This window comes from Heptranchias perlo, chromosome 26 (genome assembly GCF_035084215.1).
Source record: "Heptranchias perlo isolate sHepPer1 chromosome 26, sHepPer1.hap1, whole genome shotgun sequence".
In the NCBI taxonomy this organism is placed as follows: Eukaryota; Metazoa; Chordata; class Chondrichthyes; order Hexanchiformes; family Hexanchidae; genus Heptranchias; species Heptranchias perlo.
This window is the reverse complement of record NC_090350.1, coordinates 36,079,151-36,099,426: the sequence shown is the minus strand read 5'-3', so window position 1 is coordinate 36,099,426 and position 20,276 is coordinate 36,079,151. Positions and strand designations below refer to the sequence as shown.

General features: G+C 45.0%; 1 protein-coding gene across 5 annotated transcripts in view; it reads left to right on the top strand.

Annotated features, from left to right (window-relative positions):
* The window catches only part of LOC137342691 (receptor-type tyrosine-protein phosphatase U-like), a 767,577-nt gene that overhangs the window by 662,178 nt on the left and 85,123 nt on the right, over positions 1–20,276 (top strand). For all 5 annotated transcript variants that reach the window (XM_068006795.1, XM_068006794.1, XM_068006792.1 and 2 more), the window contains 2 exons: positions 2,886–2,995; positions 6,678–6,879. In XM_068006795.1, coding sequence (XP_067862896.1) covers positions 2,886–2,995; positions 6,678–6,879 — 312 coding nt within the window. The remainder of the gene's footprint in view (positions 1–2,885; positions 2,996–6,677; positions 6,880–20,276) is intronic.

Genomic DNA, 20,276 nt, shown 5'->3' with positions numbered 1-20,276 from the left:
TACCCATTCAAACCTCATCCTCATCTTACCTGCACCTACTCACCTCGCCAGTACTCATCCCGCCACTACCATTCAACCCAATCCTCATACAATGTCATGGCTCTCTCTCATACTCACCCTCTTGTGCATCTGTTTCACGGCCAGCCTCACTCAACCTGCCACTACCTGTGCTGCAGCCACAGGGCATGCATCACATATGTGCAGTAGGCAGCGTAAGGCAAACGTGTCGTAAGCATGAAGGGGATGCACAAGGGTGTTTGAGGGTTTGTCATGGGTGTTACTTATATTGAATTGCTGACCAACTCACATTACATATTATATTGGCACCACTACTGCCATGTCTTCGCGAATCCTGTCTGGTTTGTGCAATAATGCCCTCTCCTGAGGATCACAATGAAGACCCACACCTGATGCCACCCACTGTGTCACTGCAGAGTGGGTGTAGGTGCATTTGCAGGGCTCTTCTGCGCAGACAACTGAATGACATCGGCGATGTCCCCGGTGGCACCCTGGAGGGATGCGGAGGAGAAGTTGTTGAGGGCAGTGGTGACTTTGACAGCGACAGGTAAGAAGATGGTGCTCGGGCCAGCCGAGAGCAGCTCGGCATGAAGGAGGCTGCAGATGTCCATGACTACATGTCGAGTGACTCTGAGCCTCCGTGTGCACTGCTGCTCAGAGAGGTCCAGGAAGCTGAGCCTTGGTCTGTGGACCCTGTGGCGAGGGTAGTGCCCTCTGCGACGCATCTCTCTCTGCGGTTGCCCTCCCTCCTGCTGTGCAGGTGGATGTGTCACAGCACTGTGTTGTGGAGCTCCACGTGTCAGAGGTGGACGGCGTGGCCAGCGAGGCCGGTGATGCCGTTCGCCCTCCGAGGAGGTCATGACTGCAGCTACGGCGGGCCCCATCCGCAAGATGTACATCTGAGGGGGTCCGCAAGGTAGGTACATGTCTCCGGACCCCGGGGTAAGTGTGCAGGTTGGTGACTTTGACCGTCAGGAGGGGGGTGGTGGAGGCCAAACTTTGTCCCAAGTGACAGAGTGGCCTCCTGCAATGGGTGAGGGTCTCCCCCCCCCCCCCCCCCCACAACTTGTCAAATGGACCTTTGCAGCTGCCACAGGCTGACAGCTGCAACACGTCCATTTGACCTGGGAGTGTTTCCCCCAGTGTGGGAAACAGTCCCACTTTGTTCTAAAATCCCACATAGTCCCTTAATCAGGTCAGTTAATGACCTGAAATACCTAAATAAATACTGTCAAGTGGCATCCCGCTGGCTTTAATTGCCTGCGGGATTCCCACCAGCGGGGGCTGCGCGCGCACGCCGGCGCGTCAGCGGGGAACCCGGAAGTGCGCGGGTTCGGGGCAGGCTCCGGTACTGCGCCAGGATTCTCCGATTTTCGGAGCCCCCCCGCCAGGAACGCACCCGATAGCGGGTGCTAAAATAGAGCCCAATGTTTCAGGTCGATGACCTATCGTCATGACCGTTGGACCAGTTCAACGTGCTACGTTGCAGATAGTTGGGAAAGATTAGGTTTGTAACAAATAAAAACAGAAAATGCTGGAAACATTCAGCAGGTCAGGCAACATCTGTGGAGAGGGAAAGGTAGGGTTAACGTTACAGGTTGCTGAAGGTTCTGACGAAAGATCAGCGACCTAAAACATTAACCCGACCTTCCTCTCTCCACAGATGTTGCCTGACCTGCTGAATGTTTCCAGCATTTTCTGTTTTTATTTCAGCATCTGCAGCATTTTGCCTTTTCTTCTGGGTTGTAACAAAGCCTGGGAAAAGGAATTGGGGCCCGGGGGGTGCGGGGGAGGTTAGCTTCTGAAGCTTGAATAACACAGAATAATGGACCTTTGGACACCATCAGGAGAGATTAAAACTGCAGTTAGGAGAAGCAAAGTCAACGTAGAAGATGGCAGACCGGAGGGGGCACTGGAGGGAGATGGAGAGAGAAAGCAGGGGGTTGGAAGCCAAAGTATTAGCTTCAAACTTGAATGCAATGAACTAAGTCTCGAGGCTGCATTGCATAAGAGAGATAGAACTGATATTATAGTGAATCCCGACTGTAGAAATTCTACCATTAACATCAAACGGAGTCATAACTGAAGTTACAACTAGATCACTGAGGAAAAAGCAGATAATTCTTCCCACAATTAACAACAGTTCTTCTAATTTCATGAAACAAGACCTGCATCTGGAAAAGGGGTACATAAAAACAAAGGAATATATTGGACTGGAAAAGTCTTTAAAATCCATCTGAACCAGTCCCAAAACTAACACCCCTCAATCGCCCACTGTAGAGTTAGAGTGATCAGAGACTTTAATTCTGGTACATGCTGTCAGTTGGATATTAACGTACTTGTCATAGCTGGGAAGCCAACGCTTAGTAAGTGTTGAAATGCTGGTTATATCGGTCCAGTGTCTCAGATAAGTCACTGTTATACTGAGTAGTTGCCATAGGATATGTTGTAGGGTTATTATGTTTATATTGCACTCTGTGTGTACTAACTATGCCTTCCACTACTCATCTATGAGCTAATGAGCATTGGTTAGTTAAGTGATTGGCTATGAATTGTTCCTTTTTAAGTTTGACCACAAGACTATAAGAGATAGGAGCAGGAGTAGGCCATTCGGCCCCTCAAGCCTGCTCCGCCATTTAATGAGATCATGGCTGATCTGATTTTTGATATAATCAGTGCAAATGTGACGTTCACTTTGCAGAGGTGGCACCTTCAAGTGTGACATATATTTTTCACACACTATGGACACCTGCCAGACACAAGACTTTTAATTCTATATCACGAGATGGAGGGCTCCTCACTTGTTAGACATGTTATAATAATGTTGAGCAGGAATGTAACGTGTGATGGCTGTTCTTCTTCCTCAGTACCTGGTGGAATTCCGGCAGAGTCCATCAGTGGAACCCCCCTGGAGGACATGATATTTTTGAAATGGGATGAACCGCTGGAGCCTAATGGTGTCATCACACAGTATGAGGTAATTCTCGTAGAAAAATAGCTTGTTGCAGTGAGATCTGAGGGCCAAAGGTCACATTTGTTCTGCAAATGGGATAATAGAACCAAATGCACTCTGAAAAGGCAATCAAGGAATCTCCGGTCAACAGAACAGTTAGTGAATGGGTGTGTGGATGGCTTGTGTTCTTTCTCTACTCTCAGTTTCTCCTGGCCACACATCTCCACCTGGTGTCCAGCCTTTCTCCAAGCCACAAGCCACCAGCTGGAGATGCATCGGAGTAGCCGGGTAATAATCCTCCCTCTGTGGACTTGGCCTTCTCTCCACAACAGTACCAGCTGAGACCAGCAGCTCGGTGTGTGTTGGACTGTGGACCTGAACCCGCATGTTCCCAATTGGTTGTCCAGTGGGTGCGCCACAATGCTGCCCCCTTTCATGCCCCACTGAATGAGAACGCTGGATGCTCGTTTATTTCTGTCACAAGCACCACCATTGAACATCGCTCAAGATTTACCAATTAAATGTTACCCCCCCCCCCCCCCGCCCCCTCCTTAGGTGCCCATCACTGTGACTTTTCTTCTTTCAGCCTGAAGGGTCGAGCACTAACACAACGGGCGTCTCCATGGTTACTGTCCATTTAACTCTGCAACAAAATGGCAAGAGTTCTGCTTCTGCCTGACCACTTTTTTTAACCCCTCCCCCCCCCCCATCTCGCCTATCCCGGCCCAAGGTGAGGTACTGTGTGCTCCGTGCGTCGCCTGGCTATTGACACTTAACTCATGAGTGGTGGTGAAGGGGAGGAGAGAAATTCTAATTCCAGTACGAACTGGGTAGTGATGAGCTATTACCAAGTATTGCAGAGTGGTAGGTTGTGATTCTATCATGCTCCTATGTTCTTTATCTCACCTATGGGCTTCAGGCTATGGCACAGAGGATGAAACTGGCTGTTCTTAACTTGTTTCTGAAGTAGACAAAGCTTGTCCGTCTTTCGGATAAGACGTTAAACCAAGGTCCTGTCTGCCTTCTGAGCTAGACGTAAAAGATCCCGTGATATTATTTCGAAGAAGAGCAGGGGAGTTCTTGGCCAATATTTATTCCTCAAACGTTACTTATATAAAAAAAGTTATCTGGTCATGTGTCTCATTGCTGTTTGTGGGGCCTTGCTGTGCGCAAATTGGCTGCCAGCTTCCATGTAAGTAGTGGGGTGGGGATTTTGGGAGGGTCATGCAGTAGAGAATTGGGGGAGGGTGGTGGTTTGCAGGCAGATGAGGCACCCGCCTAAACAGGCGGGGGCCTCATGAATTCATGCAAATTGGAGTCCTATTACGCCAAGCGGAAGCAGGTTGGCACCGAGTGGGATGGACGAAGAGGCTCTCCATGTGAGTCAAAGCATTTCCATTGTGGGAACAGGTCATCCTGCTGGTTGGGAGAGTCTCACCAGAATAGTTTCCCACTGAAAACCCGCTCCGAGTTGCTCTTCACCATTGTTTTCTGGCTGGGATACTTTCTCTCGCGAATCCCTCCATTTTCTTCCTCAGCCCTCTTGGTTTCTCTGGGCTAAGCTCCAATTGTTCGCAGGCCTCCACCAGTTCTGCTCTGAATCAGTCTGTAGGCGGATCGGGGTGGCTTTCCCGTCTGTTTTGCTCCCCTTGTGGAGAGATACTTGGCCTCCACCATCATTGCTTTTTACTACCTGTGTCTCAGTCCTGCCACCTTACCCATCATCCACAACCACTAACCGATTAAACAGAGGATTTGAGAGAAAGAGAGTGGTGAGAATGTGGAACTCACTGCCACATGGAGTGGTTGAAGCTGGTGGCATTGATGCATTTAAGGGGCGGCCTGATGCATCCATGAGTGAGAAGGGAATAAAGAGATACAGGGCAGGGTGGGAAGAGGTAATTAGAGTGGGAGGAGCCTTGTGTGTAGTATAAACACCGGCATTGGGGACTTGGTTCGAATGGCCTCATTCTGTGCTGTAGATTCTATGCAATACTCTACATACAGCCATGGCACACATTGTACGAATTTAATTTTAAGATATTAAATTTATTAACGAAATGTTGCCACCTGACGAACATTGACCAATTGGTTTCTTGCAAAGTCATGTGGGAACCAATCAATATTAGCCAGTTAGTTATGAATCGTCTCTAAGTGGCTTTTATAGTGATGAAAGATACCCATGTAAGACACTGAAGATGGAGGTGACAAATCTTCCAAAGCTCCAGTAGTGTGTTATGCAAGTGAAAACCCACCTATGTTTAAACGTTGAGCATATCACTGTTTGTATGCATGCACCACCAATCGTTCTCATTCTCCCATGTTTAACCTTAACCCCCAAAAGACACACACACACACACACACACACACACACACACACACACACACACCACACACACACACCACACACACACACACGAGCGCACTTTCTCTTTGCCTCTCTCTCCTTTTCTTTCTCTCTATCCCTCCTTCTCTCCTCTCCTCTCCTCTCTCTCTCTCAGTCCATCGCAGGTTGCTGTTCTTTCACTGAAACTTCACAGCAAATGATATCTACACATTGAGAATATTCCCTCGCATTAGTAATTGTGCTATAAACAAGATGCATAACTGGAAGCAGTAGTTTATTAAATATTTAACTACCAGTGAGCTGGGCTCGCAAACACACTTGGGTTTAGTGAGTTATGTGGTCTGAAATCAACCTACAGAACATTTTATGGTAAGTTAATGAGTTTGGCTGTGTTTCCTTCATGTATTAAGTGTAGTTTTCTGACTGCACCTTATATAAATTAAGGGCTGAAGGAAGCTTTTATTAATCTATTTATCACACACAGCATTTCATTTATTTATTACTCAACACTTGTAAAATCCATTGAAATGTCTTTAGGAAACATTTTATTCCCCAAGTTTCTCCCCTTTTATCCTGAGGGTGCTGACTCATGTTGGGTGTGGTTACTGGGCATCAGTCTCCCTCCACTATCGCACCCAAACACCATTCTTCATGTCAGCCATGAGAATGAACAGTGGAGGCTGTTCATCGTCCTGTGACAGCATCAAAGCCAAGCCTGACGTGTGTGTGTGTGTGCGTGTGCGTGTGCGTGTGTGTGCGTGTGCGCGCACACACACTCTGTCTTTCCTACTTTCCTTCCTTCCTTCCTTCCAGCAGGGGGGGTCACTAGATAGTGATCGAGAGCAGGAACTTTAGCTGATTTCTCCTCTACCCAGATCGGGGGGGTGGGGGACTGGGGGATGTAGAGGGTTCCCTCGCTGAGATTAGTGAATTCCGCACTGGATCGCACGAGCCCTTTTTGGTTTATGACTCGTGTTGGAAAGTCCGAATGTGCAGACGTCGGGTGAGGACAGCAGGAGATTTGATTGTTACGTTCACCCCGCCCTTCGCCCACGAGTGAAGAATTGGCAGTCGGGCGAGGTACTGATGGGCGGCCAGCATCGGTGAAGCAGTACCCCCGTTCAATTTGGTGCGCTCAGTGGCAGGGGTAAAGCGATGATCAATGGCCATATCGGGAAACCTTTAATTTTCAAAAGGTTTTCCGGTGGCGAGAATTCCTCTCGAAACATTTTATCTACTTAGTTGTGTGCTATGAAGTGTACGGGACGTACTATCTGATGCGCATTTAAACAGATTGAACTAGATCCATTGTGTAATCCACGCGTCCTATTGCTCAAATAATGTTCTCTGTGCCAACAGATAAGCTACCAAAGCATCGAGTCCTCCGACCCAGCAGTGATTGTGCCCGGCCCAAAGAGGTCTCTGTCCAAACCCAGGAACGAAACCTACCACGTGTTTGCAAATTTGGAACCGGGCACCACTTATCGTTTCTCGGTCAGGGCGTCCACCGGCAAAGGATTTGGCCAGACGGCACTCACTGAGATCACCACAAACATAAGTGGTAAGTGGTCTAATGCAATGATTACAGTAATCGCCTGATAGTCCCTTTTGAAATAGCCTTGAACCCTACGAGGGAAACAATAGAACAGCCAAGGAAATTCTGAACATGGGTAAGAGAAGAACATGCGGCCCTTCCTATCCAGACATGGTGCAGCTCAGGTGCACCATCGAGCTCCTCCCCCCTCCTTTTTCCCTGTCATGCTATCTCCTGGGAGAGGCAACAACAAAAAAAAATAAGAGAAAAAGCCTTAGGCCTATTTAGGAAAAAAACCCTCAAAGGCAATCAAGCAAATTTCAGAAGCCTACAGTAACTGATAACACTTGTGACTCCTGGCCCACCTGCCTTCCATAAACTCGAGCTTTTTTCCAATCACAGGATCTCTCCTGAAGTCCCTGGATGACCATTTGTCGTCAAGGATTTCAGATAATAATAAAAATGCATTGTGTTCTGACGCGGTCTCAAATTCTTGTTTGGTGTTTGAGTACTAAGCAATGGGGTGCAAAATGTACCTGATTAGAAATGATTTGCCTGTTCAGGAGGAAAGGCATGGAACTGATCATGTGACTATGATTTGATATGATATTGAATAATTGGCTTCGTAACTTAAGTGTTCCAGTTGATTAACTAGGAGATTACTACGGGGGAAGGAAGGACATGTTTTGTCATGATGCTACGGCCATCTTGGGGCAGGCTTGATGGACCAGCTGCTCTTTGCCTGCCTGTCAATTTCGTATGTTCGTACGTTAAATGTATTCGACCTGTTGTGAGACTTTGTGCGATTGGGATGTCAACTAACAAGAACTTGCATTTATAGAGTGCCTTTAACGTAGTAAAATGTCCCAAGATGCTTCACAGGAGGGTTATCAAACAAAATTTGACACCGAGCCACATAAGGAGATATTAAAATCATAGAAAGTTACGGCACAGAAGGAGGCCATTCAGCCCAACCATGCCGGCTGAAAAAGAGCTATCCAGCTTAATCCCACTTTCCACACACTGTAGGTTACAGCACTTCAAGTGTACATCCAAGTACTTTTTAAATGAGTTGAGGGTTTCTGCCCCTACCACAGGCAGTGAGTTCCAGACCCCCACCACCCTCTGGGTGAAACAATTTCTCCTCTGCTCCCCTCTAATCCTTCTACCAATAACTTTAAATCTATGCCCCCTGATCACTGATCCCTCTGCTAAGGGAAATAGGTCCTCCCTATCCATTCTATCTAGTCCCGTCATCATTTTATGTACCTCAATTAAATTTCCCCTCAGCCTCCATTGTTCTAAAGATGTGGAAATGCCGGTGATGGACTGGGGTGGACAAATGTAAGGAATCTTACAACACCAGGTTATAGTCCAACAGTTTTATTTGAAAATCACAAGCTTTCGGAGCTTACCTCCTTCGTCAGGTGAGTGAGGGGTTCTAAAAACGCATAGCATATATTAGGCTGGGAGACGATCACAGCAATCAAAGGTGTCATTGGTGTTCAGACAGGTTAGCCACGGGAAACATTACATCCCAGTATACTGAATACACAATGGGTCAGATTACAAAGCCAGAGAGAGAAAGAGACCCGAAAGGCAGAGAGAGAGAGAGAGAATGTCCAGTTGTATTAAAAACAGAAAACTTTTTTCTTTCCGCTGGTGGGGTTACGTGTAGCAGAAAAAAAAGTTATCTGTTTTTAATACAACTGGACATTTTCTCTCTCTCTCTCTGCCTTTCGGGTCTCTTTCTCTCTCTGGCTTTGTAATCTGACCCATTGTGTATTCAGTATTCTGGGATGTAATGTTTCCCGTGGCTAACCTGTCTGAACACCAACGACACCTTTGATTGCTGTGATCGTCTCCCAGCCTAATATATGCTATGCGTTTTTAGAACCCCTCACTCACCTGACGAAGGAGGTAAGCTCCGAAAGCTTGTGATTTTCATATAAAACTGTTGGACTATAACCTGGTGTTGTAAGATTCCTTACAATTGTTCTAAAGAAAACAACCCCAGCCTATCTAATCTTTTCTCATAACTAAGATTCTCCAGCCCTGGCAACATCCTTCTAAATCTCCTTTGTACCCCCTCGAGTGCAATCACATCTTTCCTGTAATGTGGTGACCAGAACTGTACACTGTACTCAAGCTGTGGCCTAACCAATGTTTTATACAGTTATAGCATAACCTCCCTGCTCTTTTATTAGCCGAGGCATAGAATATAGGAAAGTATCCCGTATGCCTTTTTAACCACTTTATCTACCTGTCCTGCTACATTCAGGGATCTTTCGACATGCACTCCAACACCTCTACACCTCTCAGTATCCTCCTATTTATTGTGTACTCCCTTGCCTTGTTTGCCCTCTCCAAATGCATTACCTCACACTTCTCCAGATTGAATTCCATTTGCCACTTTTCTGCCCACCTGACCATTCAATTAATATCTTCCTGCACTCTACAGCTTTCCTCCTCACTATCAACCACACGGCCAATTTTTGTATCATCTGCACGGGTGACCAAAAGCTTGGTCAAAGATTTAAGGAGCATCTTAAAGGAGGAGAGAGAGGCAGAGAGGTTTAGGGAGGTAATTCCAGAGCTTTAGGGCCTTGGCAACTGAAGGCACGGTCGCCAATGGTGGAGTGATTAAAATCGGGGATGCGCAAGAGGCAAGAACTGGAGGAGCACAGAGATCTTGGAGGGTTGTAGGGCTGGAGGAGGTTACAGAGAGAGGGAGGGGGGGTGAGGCCATGGAGGGATTGAAAGCAAGGATGAGAACTAACAAAAATAAAAATATAAATACACCCCGTCCTTACCGTAAGAAAGTCAGGAATGACAATTATAGCAAAGGGAAATGCTAAACTGGAGCAGACGCAGCTACCTTAGATATTAATTCCTGATGCAGAGCTATTGTGCAGGACATCAGGAGAGGACAGAATTGGGTTTGACTGATGTACTGTATGGTTAAGTAGTCTTCGAGTGTGAGCCTTGATAGTGAGTGCTAGAAGAGTGATCCCTTGAATGGGGCATCAAAGGAACACATCCCAGCATGAGTCAGCACCTCGAGGGGAAGAAAGGTAAGCAAAAAACAGTCAAATTATTAAAAATGTACGGTGAAGAGTGTTTATAAAGACTGTTCTCGGGCAGTGAACAGTAATCTATCAGACACTTTAACTGCAACAGTGCTCCTGCTAAAATTCAATTTTAAAATATCAGGATGTTATCAGGGAATTAATGACAGGTCAATAACCAATCAAATCTTCTAACTATGATAATCGATCCACGATTCTCATATAAATCAGCAGCAAATATTCCTGATCGGGCAGCCAACATTCAAGAGACTGCTACAATAAGTTTTCTTATGCGTTCCATAGTTTTACAGTTGACTTATAACCGAAGATTTATGTTCACCTGTCAGCCGCTTTGAAAAGTGAGGGGAGACTGCGTTAAAGGTTTCTTTGTGAATGGTGTAGCAACTCTCACAGACACAGAACTCAATGTCTACAGGTCGGACACAATCTGACATTGTGAGAAACATTAAGGTTGACATGAGAATTTTCTTTTCCTTGTGGAGGAATATAATGTTTGTAGAACTAGTGTGATACAAGCAACAATGCATCACTGTCCTCTACAATTGGTAGAGTGCTGGATAATTTAAAAGCGAGACTAAGGTGGCAGATGGAATATAATTTGGGGAAATGTGAGGTTATTCACTCTGGTAGGAGGAATAGAAAAAGAATATTTTTTTAAATGGTGAGAAACTATTAAATGTTGGTGTTCGGAGAGACTTGGGTGTCCTCATACAAGAAACACAAAATGTTAGCATGCAGGTACAGCAAGCAATTAGGTAAGCAAATGGCACGTTGGCCTTTACTGTAAGGGAGTTGGAGTACAAGAGTAAGGAGGAAGTCTCATTACAATTGTACAGGGCTTGGTGAGACCTCACCTGGAATGCTGCGGACAGTTTTGGTCACCTTATCTAAGAAAGGATATACTTAGAGGCAGTGCAACGAAGATTCACTAGATTAATTCCTGGGATGAGAGGGTTGTCCTTTGAGGAGAGATTGAGTAGAATGGGCCTATACTCTGGAGTTTAGAAGAATGAGAGGTGATCTCATTGAAACATATAAGATTATGAGGAGGCTTGACAGGGTAGATGCTGAGAGGCTGTTTCCCATGGCTGGAGAGTCTAGAACTAGGGAGCATGGTCTCAGGATAAGGGGTCAGCTATTTCAGACTGAGATGAGGAGAAATTTCTTCACTCAGAGGGTTGTGAATCTTTGGAATTCTCTACCCCAGAAGACAGTGGATGCTGAGTCATTGAATATACTCAATGCTGAGATAGATACATTTTTGAACTCTATGGGGATCGGGCAGGAAAGTAGAGTTGAGGTCGAAGATCGGCCATGATCTGGTTGAATGGCTGAGCAGGCTCGAAGGGTCGTGTGGCCTACCCCCGCTCCTATTTCTTATGTTGAACCTGTGTTACAATGGAAATCTTGCATACAAATCAGAATAGATGAAAAGGTTGTCATGAGGAGATGTTCATCACATTAGAGCACTACCTAAGTCTAAAGGGGCCAGATAGGCAATCCCTGTCTAACCTTTAGCCTCCAACCTCTCTGCAATCGTTACAGCCTTTCTAGTTTCTTCCTCATTTAACAATGCTACTACTGCCAGTTCTCCTGGACTTTCCTCTTGTTCTTTCTAAGCTCCAAATTCAGCATTTTAAATCATTTCCTCTTTTCTACATCCTCATGTGTTGAAGTCAAGAATTGTGGCACTACCTCGTCCTCTAACTCATTCTTTCCCAGTACCTTAAAACTGTGGAGTTCCTTACCTCCTCCAGTCTTTCATTCCACCTCCAGTATTCAAGCTGTTAAATCTAAAATTTGGTGTTGTAGAATCACTACTTCCCAATTTGCCTCAGCTTCTCTGTCACCATTTACAATCGAGGTGGTTTCCTGCACGATGGGTCTTGGCCCTTCCATCTTGGTTTCCATGCAAAACTTGAAGTAAAATTGACTGCATTACTGATTTGTCATCCAATCAAACGGTTCAGATGACTTCTTAAACCACAAGAGACAAGTTCCAGCCAACTACATTCATCAGCTGCACCCTGAGATTGATTTAATGTTCGTAATTCGCAGACAACTGGCAAATATTAATCGGGGAGTAGTTACAATTCTTTCCTCCTCCATTTTGCTGCTCTTATTCCTCCTGAAATGTTTCACTTGATTCATTACACATTGTGGATCGTGTTAAGTGAGAGAGAACCTTGCGGGACGTGACTCCCAGGCGTTAGGACCCCCTCGGACCATGACTTTTGAAATGTAGGGCTTCGTGATCAGCAAGTCGCAGGTGATTTTCAACAATGAATTCCACAAAAAATGCACTATTCCCTCTCATTAAAAAAATATTTTTTTTTGTGTCTGTATGAGTATAGTATTCCAAATTGCTTTATGACTGGTTCTTGCTAGCTGTGTGGTATCATCTGATATGTGGTTATCAGGATCTAGTCCAATCCAAGTATATTGCCATTGCCAAAAAACACAGGAAGCATTGTTCATTACACTTGTGCATCAGAATGTGAAAATTTAAGCAAGTGGAACTATTTAACTGAAAGTTTAACAAAGTAAGAGATAAATATTTAAAAATTCAAGTTTTAACAGAAATTGTAACTAAGTTGAAGCCTGGGGCTCAGTTAAGAAACAAGCCCAATTTAGAAGTGTCAGCTGCTGAGACCTAAACAATTCCAATTCTTAAAAAAAAATGTACAATAGCAGCACCATTGAGATCAAATGCAAAATACTGGGGATGCTGTAAATCTAAAATAAAAACAGAAAATGCTGGAAACTCTCAGCAGGTCAGGCAGCATCTGTTGAGAGAGAAACAGAATTAATGTTTCAGGTCAATGACCTTTGATCTGAAACATTAACTCTGTTTCTGTCTCCATAGCTGCTGCCTGATCTGAGTGTTTCCCAGCATTTTCTGTTTTTATATCATGAAGTTTTGTCTAAATTTATCCCATACCAGTTCCCTCTCGGCTTGTTCGATAAACAGTGGAGGTGCATTAGTGCTGAAGACTTATGCTCCTGAACTAGCCACGCCTCTAGCCAAGCTGTTCCAGTACAGCTACAACACTGGCATCTACCCGACAAAGTGCAAAATTGCCCAGGTATGTCCTGTCCACAAAAAGCAGGATAAATCCAATCCGGCCAATTACCGCCCCATCAGTCTACTCTCAATCATCAGCAAAGTGATGGAAGGTGTCGTCGACAGTGCTATCAAGTGGCACTTACTCACCAATAACCTGCTCACCGATGCTCAGTTTGGGTTCCGCCAGGACCACTCAGCTCCAGACCTCATTACAGCCTTGGTCCAAACATGGACAAAAGAGCTGAATTCCAGAGGCGAGGTGAGAGTGACTGCCCTTGACATCTAGGCAGCATTTGACCGAGTGTGGCACCAAGGAGCCCTAGTAAAATTGAAGTCAATGGGAATCAGGGGGAAAACTCTCCCTTGCCTGGAGTCATACCTAGCACAAAGGAAGATGGTAGTGGTTGTTGGAGGCCGATCATCTCAGCCTCAGGACATTGCTGCAGGGGTTCCTCAGGGCAGTGTCCTAGGCCCAACCATCTTCAACTGCTTCATCAATGACCTTCCCTCCATCATAAGGTCAGAAATGGGGATGTTTGCTGATGATTGCACAGTATTCAGTTCCATTTGCAACCCCTCAGATAATGAAGCAGTCAGTGCCCGCACGCAGCAAGACCTGGACAACGTCCAGGCTTGAGCTGATAAGTGGCAAGTAACATTCACACCAGACGATGACCATCTCCAACAAGGGAGAGTCTAACCACCTCCCCTTGACATTCAACGGCATTACCATCACCGAATCCCCCACTATCAACATCCTGGGGGTCACCATTGACCAGAAACTTAACTGGACCAGCTACATAAATACTGTGGCTACAAGAGCAGGTCAGAGGCTGGGTATTCTGTGGCGAGTGACTCACCTCCTGATTCCCCAAAGCCTTTCCATCATCTTCAAGGCCCAAGTCAGGAGTGTGATGGAATACTCTCCAGTTGCCTGGATAAGTGCAGCTCCAACAACACTCAAGAAGCTCGACACCATCCAGGACAAAGCAGCCCGCTTGATTGGCACCCCATCCACCACCGTAAACATTCACTCTCTCCACCACCGGCACACCATGGCTGCGGTGTGTACCATCTACAAGATGCACTGCAGCAACTACCAAGGCTTCTTCGACAGCACCTCCCAAACCCACGACCTCTACCACCTAGAAGGACAAGGGCAGCAGGTGCATGGGAACAATACCACCTGCACGTTCCCCTCCAAGTCACACACCATCCTGACTTGAAATATATCGCCATTCCTTCATAGTCATTGGGTCAAAATCCTGGAACTCCCTACCTAACAGCGCTGTGGGAGAACCTTCACCACACGGACTGCAGCGGTTCAAGAAGGCGGCTCACCACCACCTTCTCAAGGGCAATTAGGGATGGGCAATAAATGCCGGCCTCGCCAGCGACGCCCACATCCCACGAACGAATTTTTAAAAAATTCCTGCTCATTTACAGTTTTTCTGGAATTTCCTTGCCTCTTCCGCTGAGTTACAGCGGAAAAGCGGGAGAATCCCATGGAAAGTCACCCCTAGTCCTACAATTTGTTGTGGAATATGAGTCCGTAATTTGAATACTCTATCTCAAAATATTTCTTTAAACTAGGAGAATGACCGTGGCTTTCCTAACAAACTCTTACTCATGTTGAACTTGTGTTCCTTGCTTCACGTTACGCATCAGGTAGTGTAATACGACAGTAATAGGACAACTGGCATATGGGATATTTACTTTATTCCATTCTCTTATGAAGGATGAGACAGCACCATCTGCTTTAAGGAAAATTATAATTTACAAGAAGGAGAACAGATTTGTCCATCTCAGAATTTTAATGTAAAATGTTTGGTCATGTGACTTGATTGGCAGGTTCTCCAAACGTCTCCAGGACCTGACTTCAAATCCAACTCAGAGTGATTGAAATTGTAACCAAGTTGAAGTCTAGGGGCTCGGTTGATGAACAAGCCCAATTAGTGAGGTCGGCTGCTGAGACCTAAACAATTCCAATTCTTCTTTTTTAAAAAATTGTGCAATACCAATGCAATGGAGGTCAAAAGCAAAATACTGCAGATGCTGGAAATCCAAAATAAAAAGGAAAATGCTGGAAATTCATCAGACCGTTAACCTGAAATGTTAACTCTACGTGTCTCTCTCCACAGATGCTGCCTGACCTGTTGAATGTTTTCCTTCATTTTCTGTTTTTATACCATGAAGATCAATGAGTTTGGTCTAAATTTATCCAATAGCAGCTCCTTCTCAGCTTTTCTTTCTCCTGACTGAAAGTTTCAACTTACTTTTCTAACGGACATCATCCTTCGGTGCAAAGTTCAGCACCGATATCGCATTCTCAGTCTTGACAATCTATAGGCTTTCGAAAGCCGAGTTTGGCATCACCTAATCCCTAGGCCCTTCTTTCCCTGATCATTTCTCTCCCTCTTCTCAAACCTGGTCATTTCCTGCACCGTAATGTTTGGCCCCGCTCCAGTAAGGATAGGATAGGTGGCGCATGAAATTGAGCTGTACTGGACTCTGAACTGGGATAGGTAGAGGTCTTACTGAGAAATAATGCAGTGTTTGATTTTGGAAGGTGAGGTTATTACGAATTGTTGTTAACCACTGTCCAGGATAAAAGGAGCATTGTTAGCAGAAATATACAGTATTATTAAATGAACATTTAAAGAACCTAATTTGATCATTTTTTTTTGAAAGTCAGCAGATCTGACGAAGCTGCAAAAATAAAAATAAAACTAAATTATGAAGACACCAAGTGTTGCAGATGCAGGCTGGATTTTGCGAATAGTCATTGCTTTTGTGCTTGGAATTTGAAGCCAGGATTTATTAACTGGTAATGGCATTCATAATGCTCCTGCAGAGGTGGGAATGATGATTGTGCCACACAGTCAGCACTCTTAAGAGGTGTTGAGATGAAAATAATGAAGTACTTCAGAGCATCGGATCATCAAATTTATTACAATGCAGAATTCCCAATGTTGTGTTGCTGTTAGGTATGAGTAATATTTATTGCAATTTAGAAAAAAGTTGCTAGTGTTAGTTTTTCTTGTCTAGAAAATATCCTTTCATTTTCGCCTCTCTTTTCTCCTTGGATTGACAAATAAGTCTGTCACCTAGCAACGGGCATACCTCTTGTCCAGTGGATCATTTTTGGAGTACGTTTATTTTTCCAATTTGAGTTCATTCATTCCTCCCCAAGGGTGTGAATGGGGGAAACATTTTTAAAAGATCAATCCAGATAAACGCAACAGGAAGATCTTTTCCATACACCAGATCTAGCAAAATCGTAACTCAGTCACAGTGCCCAGGAGCATCTCCACTACAGTCTAGTTACGGCTCCCATCCACATCAGTCTTACTCCTGCTGCTTACACTTCTGCCAGACATGAGTCACACATAATATTCAATTATTGTACAGGGAGAGGTTATTTTAAAGCTGTTACATTATATGCCTCATTCTTTTCAGCAGTGATTTATAACTGTTTGGGAAGTTTGAAACTTGCACTTGATGTATTTCTGCAGTGACAGCCATCTTGAGGCCTGCGTGAACTAAAACTTGCCCATGGCTTCGCACTTTTCTGACGTTTGCCAGTGTTGAACTCTCACTCTAAAGGTGTGCAAAGTGCCAGTTTCAAACACCAGTGAATGTGTGAGAACTTATCAATCGGGCAGCTTGACTGTTGGCGTATCAGCTCATATGTGCTCCAAGTTCAAATCCGCCGCTATATGTGTGGCCCCTGAGGCTCCATGGTACGCTGGGACACCAGACTGCTGGATTCTTGTATTGCATGCTCCATCACAGTGAGGGGGGAGAGGAGGAATGGGGAAAGAATTAGGGGAGAAACCATCAGCCAATGTAAGGCAGCAGCAGTACCAGAGTCAGACCCTCCTTTGACTGGAAGCAAGAGAAAGGAGGTAGGAAGCAGCGCAGATAATGGGCATCACAACCACGCCTGACCCTGTCTTCCACTAAAATCCACACATCCGCACTTTCCAACAGTAGTCACTGGATCACGAGCAGGAGCCCCTGGAGTATTTCTTATCTTCCTTTCTAGCTCCAGGATGTTGAGGCCAATTGATTTGCTGCCTCAGATACCTCAACACAGACCTGGAATGTAACCTTCCAGGTCCACGTGGCCCGTTAGACACTGACCTCACTAACTGAGACCATTTGGGGAGCTCGGCACTGACTCTCCGAATGGCCTGTGCAGTGGTCCCTGATGACACAATCCGCCAGCTGAGAATATTGACACATTCATTACACATATGAGTGAACCCAGTCTTTATACAATTTTGGAGACAACTGGCTTACCATATGCCACGAACCCAGTGAAACGTTGAAGAATTTAATGACCAGCATATTATGCTAATTGCTTTTTATCCATGCCATCTGTTATTAGTATTCTCTGCACGACAAGAAAAGTATTGACAAATGCATGTGCTTGAGGTGGGGTGGGGGGATGTATAATTACTCATTGCTGCTGGTGAACTAATTCAAAGTGGACAGTGGGTGGGAGGGAGGAGAGAGATGGTGGAGGTGTGAGTGCGTACGTTATATTTCAAACCCTTGCTCGGCTTTGCTGTGGTTTCTGCTAGAATGAGATTATACCTCTGCATTTCAAGACAAAGAATGTCATGTAATTTCATGCATTGTATTTTATTGAAATATATATTAAAAATGATCTGGGGGTGTTTAAATATGTAGCAATGGGTTGGATGCGCAAAGCTGGCTGTATCTGTTTATATGTAGGCTGTGTAAATTGCATCATTAAATATCAATATAAATGTCAGAATTTCATTTAATGTTATCCTTTAGGATTATATTGAAGATCTGCTTTTCCGTATACGTGCGGCTGGCAAGGAACTTCACCCACCTGTATCGGGAAATCGTGGGTGTGCCGGGATTGTCCAGGGACAGAGAATCATGGGCATTGTACCTATGACCTCCCAGTGTGTGTGGCCAAGGGACAAGGCTCGCCACTGGCAGCATGTACTCTGTGGTGTTAGCTTGGCTCAGTTGGTAGCACTCTTGAGTCTGAAAGTTGTGGGTTCAAGTCCCACTCCTGGACTTGAACACATCATTTTGGCTGACAATTCAGTGCAGCACTGTCAGACCTGCCCAATAAGGCATTAAACTGAAGCTTAGTCTGCATCCTCGGGTGGATGTAAAAGATCCCATGGCATCGTTTGAAGGAGAATGGGAAGTTCTCCCGGTGTCCTGGCCAACATTTGTCCTTGAACCGACACCACTGAGATAGATTATCTGGTCATTTAGCTCATTCCTGTTTATAGAACCTTGAAAATTGGCTGCTGTATTTGCCTTCATAACAGTGACTCTAATTCAAAATCACTTCATTGGCTGTGAAGCGCTTTGAGATGCCCTGAGGACGTGAAAGGCAATATAAAAATTCAAGTTCTTTCTTTGTGTGTCTGTCTCTGTAATATTGATGTTTGTGTCTGTGTTCCGTTGATGTGTCTGTTATGAAATATGTCTTTGTTTGGGCTGATATGTTTCTGTGTCCTATTCTTTGTGTGTGTATTAAGTTTGCCCGGTCTTTTGCAGCTATTTGTCTTTTGTCTGATCTGTGACATGGATTAGTGCGTATTCATTCTGGTTTGTCTCTCTTTGCAATTCATTTTTATATGTATTTCACTTGATGCCTTCTGTGGATCCGTCCTTGTTTCTGTGGGAGCGAGTGTTTGTGCTGCTTTAAACGGCCAGTATCACAAGAGCAAAGTAGAGCAGGAGGTCAGTGGCCCATGGAGCTGATGATGTGCGGCCGGAGGAAATGGTGGCGAGAGCTGTTTTAGGGCTGAAGGTGAAGCGGAGATAGCGGGACAGGCGTTGTCTTAGCATGGAAGATGTGTGCTGGAAGCAGCATATTTTGGTATGGGGACAGAAGAAGGGGAGGCAACAAAGCAGATGTATGGACAGGCAGTATTTTAGGAGAGCTTTTTGAAGAGCAGGGAACAGCCAAGAAAGAAAGACTTGCATTTATATAGTGCTTTTCATGACCTCAGGAAGTCTCAAAGCACTTTACAGCCAATGAAGTACTTTTGAAGCGAAGTCACTGTTGTAATATAGGAAACGCAGCAGTCAAATTACACACAGCAAGGTCCCACGAACAGCAATGAGATAATGTCCGGATAATCTGTTTTAGTGATGTTGGTTGAGGGATGGAGTGGGGAGAACTCGAGCAGAGGGAAGTAAGCATCATAGAGGCGCTGATAGCTTGATAGTAGGTTAAGGAGCAGGGAAAGATCAGGAGAAGCCACCAGGGGATTTATTTATTTGGCGGTGATTATATAAGACATACTTTTGTATTTGACATGTTTAATGGTCAATGAGAAATGCTATGAAGAAGCTGGACTCAGAAAACAGGCTAAGGACTTGAAGTGAAGACAGTAATGGTGGCCAGAAGAGGTTGGGTGGGATTCAGGACTTAGTGAAGAGAAAGTGTATCACAGTGTCACCAATGGTGGACGTGTGTATTGCAGGCGTGACTGTGCTCCATTGAAATTAATGGGGTGTCACACAGGAGCCTGAGGTATGACCTTGTCACAAAAACTGAAGGATTATAATATATTATGGATGATGGTAAAGTCTATTGAAGTCTGTCAAGAAAAAAGTTCACTGGTTTAAAGCAGTACGATTTTTAAACCTGGCCCCTATGGCATATTACTAGGCAACAATACCATCATTCCCACGTACCTAAATTTCACAGTATTAGTGGTGTATATATTAGCAGATAATCCACTCCTACTTGAGGCTTAAAGCAATTACTTATTCAAATTTCCGTAATTCTTTATGGCAAGCACCTCCACAGATAAGAATATTGATGCCATGAAGAACTGTATAAATAGCCTGAAACAGGGAATTAGCTGAACTGAGAGAGAGAGAGAGAGAGAGGAGAAGCAACATGGGTTGATGTATAAGATTATCAATTTGGATTCAGAATGTAGCAGTCAGTTTAATGGAAACAAATGGTGATATCCTTACAGGAGCGGGACGGAAATGTGGGAGATGCCGGCCAGCATGTCAAGTGCAACAACCCGCATTCCTCACCTACAGAGATGTCTGAGTGCTTTACAGCATGGAAGACAAAGGGGGGCATAGCAGAGGAGGAAGGGGGGGGAGCAGAAAAGTTGGGAGGGAAACACGGTCAAAGTCAAGGGTTCTTGGGAGGTTTTTGAAAGCAGGGAGGGAGGTGATTAAGAAAGATTGACAGAGGGCAGAGCACAGTGACAGAAAGCAAGGCTGCTGGTGATGGAAGG